The 12,395-nt window shown below is 35.6% G+C and overlaps 1 protein-coding gene across 6 annotated transcripts in view; it reads left to right on the top strand.

Annotated features, from left to right (window-relative positions):
• The window catches only part of NUP205 (nucleoporin 205), a 70,270-nt gene that overhangs the window by 32,644 nt on the left and 25,231 nt on the right, over positions 1-12,395 (top strand). For all 6 annotated transcript variants that reach the window (XM_086610962.1, XM_086610963.1, XM_086610964.1 and 3 more), the window contains 11 exons: positions 1,267-1,404; positions 2,530-2,680; positions 3,475-3,680; positions 5,044-5,226; positions 6,381-6,431; positions 7,024-7,233; positions 8,019-8,118; positions 9,779-9,916; positions 10,168-10,357; positions 11,445-11,565; positions 12,066-12,147. In XM_086610962.1, the coding sequence (XP_086467088.1) occupies positions 1,267-1,404; positions 2,530-2,680; positions 3,475-3,680; positions 5,044-5,226; positions 6,381-6,431; positions 7,024-7,233; positions 8,019-8,118; positions 9,779-9,916; positions 10,168-10,357; positions 11,445-11,565; positions 12,066-12,147 (1,570 nt within the window). The remainder of the gene's footprint in view (positions 1-1,266; positions 1,405-2,529; positions 2,681-3,474; positions 3,681-5,043; positions 5,227-6,380; positions 6,432-7,023; positions 7,234-8,018; positions 8,119-9,778; positions 9,917-10,167; positions 10,358-11,444; positions 11,566-12,065; positions 12,148-12,395) is intronic.

Raw genomic sequence — 12,395 nt, 5'->3', positions numbered from 1 at the left:
TTATAATAAGATTATCTTAACATATCTATTATCTTAAGCCATCTTATTTTAATGTAACTTAGAAATAAGAATTTTAAGACTAATGGCTATTACTGAAGTTGAGATCTGGCTAAATGCATGGAAGTTCTTTGGAATGGAACACCTTTTTGTATCTAGACCTTAATGTTTACACAGTGGTTTATGTTTCTATAAGTCTTGGAATTTCTCCTTATTTACTGTGGGTAAACTATAATTAGGCTTTAGGGGTTTTCCCCCCACTATTGACAATTCTCATGATAAATAATTGAAATGTTTAAATAATTTTCATGTGGTGTTATATTTGTAATGAGAATTTTGTAAGTCTGTTTTGTATTTGCCGTAGAGTAGGCTAGACAAGGTGACCCCAATAAGGCTGCTGGAATTACATATTCTCTGATTTCAGTATAATTTTGACTGCAAGCATATATTTAAAAGAAGGACCTTTCTCTTTCTGTCATATTTATTAATAAAAAGATAATTGAAATAAAATAAAATTGAAAGAAAATGTAAATAAATATGTTTAGTTAAATATTAGTTATTAAGGTTACCTAACTGCACTTTCAAAAAAAAACCCACATCAGAAAACAGATTTACATATCGAACTAGTGCATTTCATATTTTCTGTTCATGAATAAATTAAAAACGTGTATTTTCCCTTACTTAGCGTGAAAATGTACAAGCGTGCAATTGTCAATATAGCATTCTTTAATGTAGGGATGACCTGTCTTTTCCAACAGTAGTCCTTTAAGTTGTAGGACATTAACAGGAAAATATACAGTGAAATGCTTTCTTAAGTAAGTAGCTCAGAGAGAGAGAGAGAGTAAACTTAAATGAAGAGCTAGAGATGAAAACTTCTTCTGAGGAATTTGTATGTTCGGATAACAGAGAAGACTTCTAATCCCGATACTGGCTAACTTGTTTTTAAGTTAATATATCAAGGTATGCAAATGGTTATTTAAGGAGAAATGACACTGTCTTCTTAGTGATGATTTAATCTATAATAATTAGATAGAAAGTTATGAAAGTTTCACTTATGTGTGCATTTTGAATTTTTCTGGCTGTCATTTGTTCTGATACTGCTATTTAGAAGCTGTCATTTTCAGAGAGTTTTAAGGAACAGAACACCAGCCGTGGGATGCTTTGCCTCTCAGATGTGTTTAGCTTATCTAGAAGCAATGCTTATTGTTGAAGTATTCATCTTTTCTTCATATCGTTTATATTTTTCTAACATCTTCCTTTCTCTGATAGATTGCTGAATTGTATAGGAAAGACCCCTTTAATCTGGAACTTGCCCTTGAATACTGGTGTCCATCAGAACCTTTGCAGACGTCTACCATCATGGGGTCGTACCTTGGAGTTGCTCATCAGCGACCCCCTCAGCGCCAGGTTATCTAGATTTTCTTGAGTAATTACTAGTAATTTGAAATTAAAATAATAAAAAAAAAAACAGGAAACAGAGTTTTTGGTATCCTTATTACAGCTAGCCTCTAAGAAGACAGTATCTTTTATCAGTGGTTTATCTGCATGTGTCCTGCTCCGTATGGCATGGTTATTGTTGCTTACTCTAAAATGAGCTACCACCAGTTATTCATGGTTGTCAATAAACCTAGTAAGAAAGAGTCCTGAAAAACATCTTTGAAAATTTTCTTTAGGTCTGATTTTGCTGCAGTTGCTAAATGAATTCTGATAACAATGCTCTGGTGTCTTTCTGTCTGATGACCACTAGGTACAGCTTTTTGGTGTAACTGAGAAGTTAAATTCCTTAACTAAAAAAAATCTTTATTAACTGTCGTTGATAGTATTTTGGGGGGTAAAAGTCCGTAAGAATATTGTAATTATTTAAAGCCCAAAGGTTATAGCCTGTGGGAGACAGAACTCAAAATTAAAATGAAAAAGCAATCTAAACAGATGAAGCAGGCATTCCAAAACTCATTGGATACCTGGGGTGCTGTCAGCATTCAATGCTTCTTAAAGGACTGTGCCGTGTTAGGCAAAACCTAGTGCGAGACGTATCGTACACATCCCAAGACCCACCCATAATACAGACAAGTTAAGCCTGAGGCAATCTGCAGACACCCTAATGTGACCCTTGGAGGAACCACTGGGTGTGCGAGTTACCGTGCAGGGATATGACAAGCGTAGTGAATTCTGTCCCAATATCACTTAACTTGCACTGTGAGCTGTGTTAATAACACTGCTGCGCAGCATTTGTGAGCTGAAGTCAATTTTATTACTAGAAATGCAGAGTTGGAGAGTTAGTATACTTTTGCAATAGCACAAATTATTTTGTTTTGTTTATTTCCTCTTTGAAACACGTTTTTCACCTTCAGGGAACCTGAATAGACCAGTCTAAAAGGATTTTTTTTTTCTTTTGGAGTTGTGATTCTGCCCCTCTACCCTGCCCTGATTACATTAGAATCTGTTTTCTGACTTTGGCTGCCAACTGTTTTCCTAAAATACTCAGATTTAATTCTTTTTCTTTTTTTAAACACTAATCTTTCTTTGTTCTAGGTTGTCTTGTCAAAGTTTGTTAGGCAAATGGGAGATCTGCTTCCTTCCACAATTTACATCCCATACTTGAAAATGCTGCGGGGACTGGCTAGTGGGCCTCAGTGTGCCCATTACTGCTTTAGTTTGCTAAAAGTCAATGGCAGTAGTCATGGTAAGAAAAGTGACATTTCAGCTCTTTCTCAACACTTTTTCTTTAGAAAAGTATGAAGACTCATTTGAGATTGATCGTGGCTTCATACTTTTAACATTTCATTAGTATTACAAAGATGAAATTGGAAAGCCTCACTTGAAAGTGTAATCTGGGGGAAAAAAAAAGACTGATTAGGTAATTAAAGGTCCAAGCACCTTAGCAAGTAATTCACATAATGAAATAATGCATTTTTTTAAAAAGCTGTGTCTTAGCACCATAAAAGTTGCAGAATATCAATAGTGCTTATTGTAAAATATAAAATGAGTAATGTCTCAAAGTTGTATATTTTGTAAATATAGTTATCTTTATAACTTATAGTATCAGTATATCTGACTTTTTAAGAAGCACTTTGTTCTGTTAGAATTTTTTGATACCTGTAATATACTAGCACTTTCTCTAAGTAGGAGATGCTGGTCAGTCCTATGTTTTGCATTAATGTTATCTTGATCAAATTAGAAAAACCCTTACTTTGCAGATATAAATAGTGCTGCAAATGTTCAGATTCATAAAATGAAAAACATATTTGTATTGGCTTTTCATAGCAGCACTTTTCTGTCTCTATTAAAAAAAAAAAAGCCAAACAACCCAACAACAAAAAACAAACCAGAACCACTAATTTCAGAAACAATAGCTTTACTTTGAACTTTATTTTTCCCTCTAGATAAGAAAGGTTTCCTTTTAAATTTAACTACCCTGTTTGATACCCTGTGAAAGAGTAGGAAGAAAATCTTGTCACCTATTTGTAATTTTTCTAGTGGAAAACATCCAAGGAGCAGGTGGCAGCCCTGTCTCCTGGGAGCATTTCTTCCACTCTTTGATGCTTTATCATGAGCACTTAAGGAAAGACTTGCCAAGTGCAGACACTGTCCAGTATCGTCACTTGCCTCTCCGAGGAATCACACAGAAAGAACAGGATGGATTAATTGCCTTTTTACAGCTGACCACTGTTATAGTAAATTGGGTAAGTAGCCTTTAATTTGGTTTTCTTGCAAAACATCATCATTCAGCTGTGACATTCGCTTGATCTAAAAGGTATGTAGGGCAAATTCACTTAGCAGTTGTTGTCATTTGATTAGTGAACTTCAAAAGTATGGGAACCATCAGGAATAACTGTTATAACCGAACATTCAGCCTGTATGAAGCAGGAAGAGGAGACACTTTTTCCTGTGTTGCTGGTGTTACTGACTTTCTTGTTTTCCTAATGCTTTGATGTCATGGATATGTCTTTCAGAAGTGAGGTATATTCAGAAGAAATGACTGCAGAGTAGGAAAGTTCTTTGCATTTAATTTTAAGTTTGAAAAGGCAAAAATAATAGATGAATTTAAAAGGAAATAGTATAAATTTGGCAAGGAAACTCATCAACTATGAAACTTGCCTCTAGAGTTAGTTTTAAAATGTTCCAAACCAAGATTGTCAAATGTGCTATGAATTGTTTGGAAGAGGATTCCAAAAGAATAAAATGGCAATGCAGATTTTGTATTGTGAATTGTCTGGGTAATTCTGGAGAGTGTGGAATTCAGCTCTTCAGTACCCACCAGACTCTGCAGCCTAAAAGTTCAGTGATGTAGTCAGATACCCTTGGTTTTGCTGGCAGAAACACAAGACAGATCAGTGAAGTTAATTAGGCTTTCCAAAAATCATCCTTGGTGGTGGTGATAATGGGCTGTTCTTTTGTACACTTTCATGTCAGTATTGGATAAGCATGGGGGAAAAGCAACTCTTAAAACTGATATTTCCTGGCATCATCAAACCATAACCTGGGAAGAAGTAAATTTGTTCTAAGGATGCAAGGAGTTATCATTTGATGAAGCTAGAGGCTTGTTCCTGTCCAGTGGTTCATCTGAGAGCCTCAAATGAGCTTACAGTGGCGATGACCCTGCTCTTAGACTTAAACAAATTCATACAAGTTCCTAGCAAATGTCCAAATGCAATTTAAGTTCATAATAGAAATATTGATGCAAGTTGCTCTACCAGTGCTTGAAGAAATCATCTAGAGTGTAAATACTTAAATTTACTTAAGACTAATTCCATGAATATGTGTCTACTAAAAAAAAAAAATAATTGGGTTGTTATAAGAAGCTTATATTATGAACCTAATTTTTCTGTATGGATAGGCACAATTTTAGTACTCGTGAGTCATTAAATTGGTCTTTTTGTTTAATTAAAATTGTTTGCTTTGGAATGGTCTGCCATTCTTCTGATGTTTTGTGTACCTTCAAGTACGAAGCAGAGTTGTTGATACTGAGCTGTGAGTTAGAGATGGTAAGACATGAATAATCTTCAAAGTAATAATCTGCAGTTTTGTTTTTGTTGAACTCTGTAGAGCGAGAATGCTCGCTTGGCTCTTTGTGAGCACCCTCAGTGGACACCAGTAGTGGTCATTCTGGGACTTCTGCAGTGCAGCATTCCTCCTATTTTGAAAGCGGAGCTAATAGAAACCCTTACTGCTTTTGGAAGATCTCCTGAAATAGCTGCTTCGCTCTGGCAATCCATGGAATATACACAGGTATTTTAGGGATTTTCAGTGCTTAGAAATATAGCATTGTAATCTGTTGAAATTGTCAGTGTATTTGAAATACTCTTGTATTTCCTCCTAAATGTTCTTGTTGCCATTGTGGAATGTAGGTTTTTTTTTCCACTTTGAAATGATTTTGAAAATGACAGTGTGGTTTTATACCTCAGAAATTTCATTGGCTGTGCTTATTTTACATAAATACAGGTTTCCTAACAGACAGTCCTGTGTATTCATTATGTTTTTTCCTCAGTGTATGTCATCAGTAATAAATGTTCTGCAGGTTACATCTTTTTTTTGTTTGGATATTTTTTGTGTGTGTGTGTGCACAACATTCTGCTACTGTGAATGGTGCTCATAGAAAGAAGGAACTGACTAAAAAACTCCACTTTCAGGCATTTAATTTTCAGAGGAATTTAATCGCAATTTATAGAAAATTGTTGCCAGCTTTCACATTTAGATGACAGACGTCAGATATATATTAAAAAGCCCTATCTTTTTTAAAAATGTCTTTTCCTTTCTGTCTTGATTTCAGAGAAAAAATTTAAATACGAATCCTATGGAAGATGAGTATCAAGTGAAAATGCTCTTGGTGGTATTAATTCAAAGATCATAATGGGATGGGCTTATTGTGTAGTCTGTATTTATGGTTCAGGCTAATTGCTGTTTTATTTGGAGGAACTTGAGGCGTTTGAACTGCATCTCCTGGTTTATTGTTAATTACTAATTAAAAGACCCTGACAATAATGATATCTTTTTAATAGTAGCATTTGAAACACTCACCATCTTTGCTTCCTAATTTATGATGTTCCTTAAAATATACTATTCTAAGAGATAACAAAGAAAGTGTCTTTCCCTAGCCAATACAAGACAAAAATCATTAATGTGAAAGTATTTCTATTCTGTTTCGTTTAACAATAAACATGATGCAGATCTTTGAGGATGTAAGCATACAAGTATACAACATATAATTCAGCCTTTCAGATAGAAAAATCTTAGATTTTTACCTTTTAAGAGCATTTAGGAAACCTCTTTTTACAGCTAAAAAGTGATGAGTACCTTTTAGTCCTGATAGAAATGACGGAGATGCACTCTGATTATGTGAAATGTATGGTTTGTCTGTTTTCATTTCCCTTTCTGTTTTGAAGGTATTACAAACTGTGAGAAGTCCAGGCCAGAGACAAGCAATTGGTATTGAGGTAAGGGCTTCTGTGTACCTAGACAGCCTCTCTAACCGTCTGTGTATGAATTCGGGAAACACTTGCAGAGGCTGCATCTGCCGCTATGTCTACAGGAAACCCTTGGAATAGGCACTGCCATTGCACTGCTGCTTAATTTACTATCAGGCCTACTTGTAATTTCTGCAAACTTTATCTATTTATGAATCTAGTCGAGTTTCATACTAGTAACAGAGTGGCATCTAAACCCTCAAATTCCTTATTAGCACTTCTTATTAAGATTTTCCTGTTTTCTTAAATGGGCCTCACTTTTGTTACATCTTAGTAAAGCTCACTTCGCTTCTAATAAAAGTGGTAAATAAAAGCAAAGTATGTGAATGTTGAGGTGTGTCTTCTAGTAGCTCAGGCATGAATGGTGTATTGCTGTACTGAAATGACAATATTGTTACTTCACTGCTTTTGCTTTGGCTGTGGTTTACCATAGACAAAAATGCAGCAAACTCAATTCGCTGTGAAGTAATTCACAACTAATGGCATATTCTTTGTTCTCATGTGTTTCTTCTACTCTCAAAATCTTTGATTTTTCTCCTGTTTTTGCTGTTCTCTTGGGAAGGTTGAATTGAATGAGATTGAGTCCCGATGTGAGGAATATCCTTTAACTCGTGCGTTCTGTCGACTCATCAGCACATTAGTGGAGAGTTCATTTCCGTCTAACTTGGGAGCAGGTCTTCGCCCACCAGGCTTTGATCCCTATCTTCAGTTCCTCAGGGATTCTGTGTTTCTCCGATTCCGCACCAGAGCTTACCGGAGAGCTGCTGAAAAGGTACTTTTTGTTTGAAAATCTTTTTTTTAAAATGACTTGGCACTGCTGATGTGGCTTGGGTCTGTTTGAGAAGCTATGCAAGTTTGATGCAGCAGAAGTAACCTGGAGCAGTTGATAGTGTTTTGATTCTGTAAACAGGTGATTTTCAACTCATGGGTCGTCAGGATCTATGAACTACTTCTAAGGAGCCTGTGTAAAGTATATTTTTTTTTTTTTTTAAAAATGGTTGTTAGATTATTGCTAAATTTCAATTTGCTATACAGGATTCTGCAACTCTACTACATGGCTAATGACTTCTAAACATCGCATTCCCAAATCTACAAGTCAGATTTGTTCTTTCCTCTTTGTTGCTTCAGAGAACGTTTCTGACTTGCTGAGCCAAGAAATTTTAGTTTCCTTTATGGTGCTTCTGGATGAAAGTGCATGCTAAACTGTATCCTGGAAGCAATTAATGATCTGTTATTAGCTGTATACCTAATAAAGACTCTTTATTGCTTGTAGTTTCAATATACTGGTATGTATATTGTATAATAGAACCTAAAATAGGCAATAAATCTGTTTATTGTTCCATTTTACTTCAAAAAGAAAGCTTGGCCTTTCAACTTGTTTGGCATGATGAATTAAGTGGTGTTGGATAGCATTTCAGAATTAGGTAGTCATGCCATGTTTCTGATCCAATACATCACTGTGCTGCCTGTTGTATTCTTTTGTCATTCTGGTCCTTTTGCTGCAGTATCAGTCTTATTCTGTGTGTGACATTTTCTTCATTTTGTGATTATCTACAGTGGGAAGTAGCTGAGGTAGTTCTGGAAGTGTTTTACAAATTGCTGCGGGACTATGAACCTCAACTTGAAGACTTTGTGGACCAATATGTGGAATTACAAGGTTAACTTGTTCATTTATTCTCAGACAAACAGAATTGTAACTTGCTTTGCTCTCTTGCCTCTATTCTGTGATCTTGTCTAATATTGCAAGCTGGTGGAAAGCTAGACCAAGGCTTTAAGATAGGAAGATGTTCAAAAAATGTCCACATGCAATGAGGAGCTGTGTTGCTGATTCAGTAAGGCTTCATGTACACTATTTCCTACTTCTCTAGCTCTACTAGTAGGGTGACTTTTGTCTCTCTTGCATTGCTGATTTGATTAAACAGCAGTATTTGATGCTTAAAAAAACCCTTGGTTTTGGGCTTGTTACTCTGGATTTCTTTGGTCTATATCTAAATCACCACTATTCATAGGATTAACTTACAGGTGTTCAATGTATTTGATATATCCTCTAATATTAATATTATTGTTATATTTATTCAGAGAAGACAGTACCAGTAGAATTATGATTTGAACTCATTTAATTCTGGACAACTAGTCTTTAAAAGGACAAAGTAGGTGGTAGTTGTCTTGTTATAGGAAATGTAAGGCTTATTTGGGCTGCAGATTGTGTTGGGTTTTTTTAATACAAAGTTTCTTCTTAACATTGCCAATCCTGATGCCAGTGATTTTGCATGTAGCAGTAGAAAGCTATTAGAATAATTTCTTAAGTGAACAACTTTAAGATATGCCTCTTCTGTGAGCTTGCCTCGATCTAGGAGGCCTTTGTGCCCTGTGCTTTGACAAACAGTTCTTGACAGCTTTACTGGCTTGAGCAATTCCTCTTAGCTTATTCCTGTCCTCAGCTAGTCCTTCAGCTTGTGTCATTATTTGTGGGTTACGTAGTGGAGAAATGGGTTAAAACTGATCTTTTTGACTAGATCCATTTCTTGAACTGATTCAGTGTGTGGCTTCACAGTGTTGTGGAATGTCTGTTGGCATATTAGGGGGCAGCACAAATGTGTCATGAATGGAAGGAGAAACTTCCATCAGTTTAAGCTGATGCCAAAAGAAACTGCACCCTCGTTGTCACTTACATATTAAGGAAGATTCTTACTGCTTTCCTGCTTTTATCCAGCATAGTTTATTAGGATATTAGATACCAGAAACATTAGTCTTGACTTTCCCTTTTATTTTGTTTTATGAGAGTCTGAGTTTTAGGCTAGTAGTTTCATTTTTGCATACATTGTTGTAACAGACATGCAAGTACACTATGAGCATCAGGGTTTCAGTAGACCTTCTCAGCTTTGATTTTTGGGAAATGCTTTTTCCCTCATCCAGGGTGTTCATGCAGGTTTGGGGGGATGTCAACTTTATCCAGTTACTTTTCAGTCTTGCAAAACCATTTATTGTAGCTCCAATGTGGTATAAAGTCCTGGCATAGACTTGAATCCAAGGTCAGATCTGCTTAGGGAAAGTCTAACTGGTTAAAGTTGCAATTATACTATTAGATATTGAAAAGTAATGGTAATTGCTCTTACTACTCTTTCTGAACTTTTAAAATTGCCTAAATGGCTTAAGTGTAAAGAAAACCTCTGAAGACCTTGTATGCAGTACTTTTCATTTATTTAGATGTTGCTTACAACAACAGGGACTGTTATGTTTTGTAGCTCAGGCTAGCTTGAGTAATGGAAGTCTTTTCTATTGGACGCTAATTTTTTTTTTCCCCTTCCTCTCTTTAGGAGAAGAAATAATAGCATATAAGCCACCTGGATTTAATTTGATGTATCATCTATTGAATGAATCCCCCATGCTGGAATTGTCCCTTAGTTTGCTAGAAGAAGGGGTTAAGCAGCTCGATATGTATGCTCCGTTTCCTGGTATGTGCCTAGAATTTATTTTGCATGTAAAGTTAAAATGCACACTAAGTAGTATTTAAAGCTGCTATTGCATATCTTCAACTTCATGTTGTTTCCCTTGCATATAAAAATTGTGGTTTTGGGGAAATTCTCCTAGTAGTAAACAACTGACAAGTTCTTGGTGCAAGGCTTGATGAATGAGGTTTATGAATGTAGTCTATTTAACTGCTCCTTTGTTTTTCTTATGGTTCTTTGTTGTTTGTGCACCGTAGGGAAGAAGCATTTAGAGAAAGCTGTACAGCATTGCCTTGCGCTTCTAAACTTAACCCTGCAGAAGGAGAATCTTTTTATGGATCTGTTGCGGGAGAGCCACCTTTCCCTTATTGTCACGCCACTGGAGCAACTGCTTCAAGGGATCAATCCTCGCACTAAAAAGGCAGATCATGTGGTGAATATTGCTAGGTATGTGTAAAGTGTTGAGAAGGGAGGAGTTCTGGAGGCACAGAAGTGTTTGAATCCTGGTCTTTTCGGTAGTTCTACTAGCCGATGCTTCTCTTTGCGCACAGTAACTTTTTTCTTGGTGGAGAGAGGTGCCTTTGCAGGTGGCATGATCTCTTTATTGTCTAGCGCAAGATTGGGATCTGCATTTATAGTTTTCCTTTCTGAATTTTTACCCCTCATGATTTCTTCCTGGTTGCCTTATGTGCAGTGATTCCCTTGCATGTAACTTTCAGTTTGCCCCAGACTTTGGCTGTCACAGGGTGGGAGAATAGAACTTCATTTGGTTGCTCTTGGCCACTTAAATGTTTTACAGTATAATCTGTTAGTTACTATATTCAAAGTATCAGGCCAGTAATCTGAAACTCTATTTCAAATGTGAAACTTTAGGATTTCCACTTCCCACTGATACCTTCTGTTACTGTTTGGTTTTATAATAACTTTACATACAAAGCAACATTGATGAAGAGTAGAATTGAGTGCATAAAAAGCAGTGATATTCTGACATGGAATGGACTAAAAAATTGAACTTTTTCTACATGTGTGTTTTTGTTGTTCATTTATATTACTTTTTCACATAACAATAGTCAACAAATAGTTCAAAAAAAGCATGCCTTTTAAGATACTTTTAAATTTCTTTTTTTAATCTTGCCTATTTTGGGTAAACACAGTAGTTCATTTTAGCTAGTTTTGATCTTCAGTGATGCTCATTTCTGTGTGATCTGAAGGTATTTTCTCCATGTTTCTTGTGTGCACCTTTGACCAATTGTTTTAACTTATACTGCAGTGTTTGAGGTAGATTTTGGACAAAAAGAAAGGTAAAAATTCCAGGAGACATTATTATCCCTACTCGGCCTCCTACCCTGCTTTTGATGGAGGAGTGTTAAGTGCTTCATGTGGAGTGAAATTTTGTTTGTATCTTTAACGTTTTCTTATGTAGTTTGATTTGTAAATGTTTTAGTTCTAAATGTTAATTTCTCATCTGTGTATTACTATCTTGAAATAGTAACACTCCTAGCAATTTCATTGCAATAATCTTGTATTTTTTAAGGTATCTTTATCATGGAAACAGCAATCCTGAACTGGGTTTTGAAAGTGCCAAGATTTTGTGCTGTATTTCTTATAATTCCAACATCCAGATAAAGCTTGTTGATGATTTCACGCATGATCAGGTAAGTGCTAGTTTCTTTGGATCTGGAAAGAGAAACTGGTGGAGAAATATCAGTGTTTCATAATGTTACTTTAAAGGGCAGGTTTCTAGAACAAGTATATTTAAACTATGTTTTGACTTATATCTGCCTACCTCTAAAAAGTCTTTTACTGTGGCATTGTGAAAAACAAATACTTCATTAACTGAAAAAAACAAAATCATGAATGTTTGCAAGAAGGAAAAGGACAATATTCTTTGAGTTACCGAGACTTTTTTTGTCTTTATAGTCCTGCAAGGATAATTTAGCATATGTAACAAAGTAGATTTTTTTTTTCTGTTCAATGGCTAATTGCTATCCTGTGCTTAGAACAGCTTCAACTCTTTAACTCCTGCTTATTAACTAGGTTCTATATTTTTTTTATCTAGAACTTCTGTCAACTTATGTGGAGGGAATAATGAAAGATATTGTTTTTAATACTCTTAAAATCCTTTTCATTTCCATCCTTCTGTTGTTGAATACAGAGTATTAGCCAGAAGCTGATGGCTGGGTTTGTGGAATGTTTGGACAATGAAGATGCAGAAGAATTAATTAATCCAGATGAAGGTATGTAAAAGGCTTCTTAAAAATGACTTACGCTGTTGTCTTTTGCGTAGAATGAAGTTAATGAAAGAGGTGAAGAAAGTGCTTTTAAATCAGAATACTCTTCTCTTGTGTTGTTTTCTGTAGAATTGGACCTTGACAGAATGACAAGCACCAATGTCTTAAAATATATCCACAGTATGATAAGCCAACTATAAACTGAGTCTGTTTATGGAAGACAAGTATTTAACATTGCTCTGAATGTATTCTTC

Source organism: Tauraco erythrolophus, chromosome 4, assembly GCF_009769465.1.
Source record: "Tauraco erythrolophus isolate bTauEry1 chromosome 4, bTauEry1.pri, whole genome shotgun sequence".
In the NCBI taxonomy this organism is placed as follows: Eukaryota; Metazoa; Chordata; class Aves; order Musophagiformes; family Musophagidae; genus Tauraco; species Tauraco erythrolophus.
The sequence above is the reverse complement of the archived record's forward strand: the minus strand, read 5'-3'. Positions and strand labels throughout refer to the sequence as shown.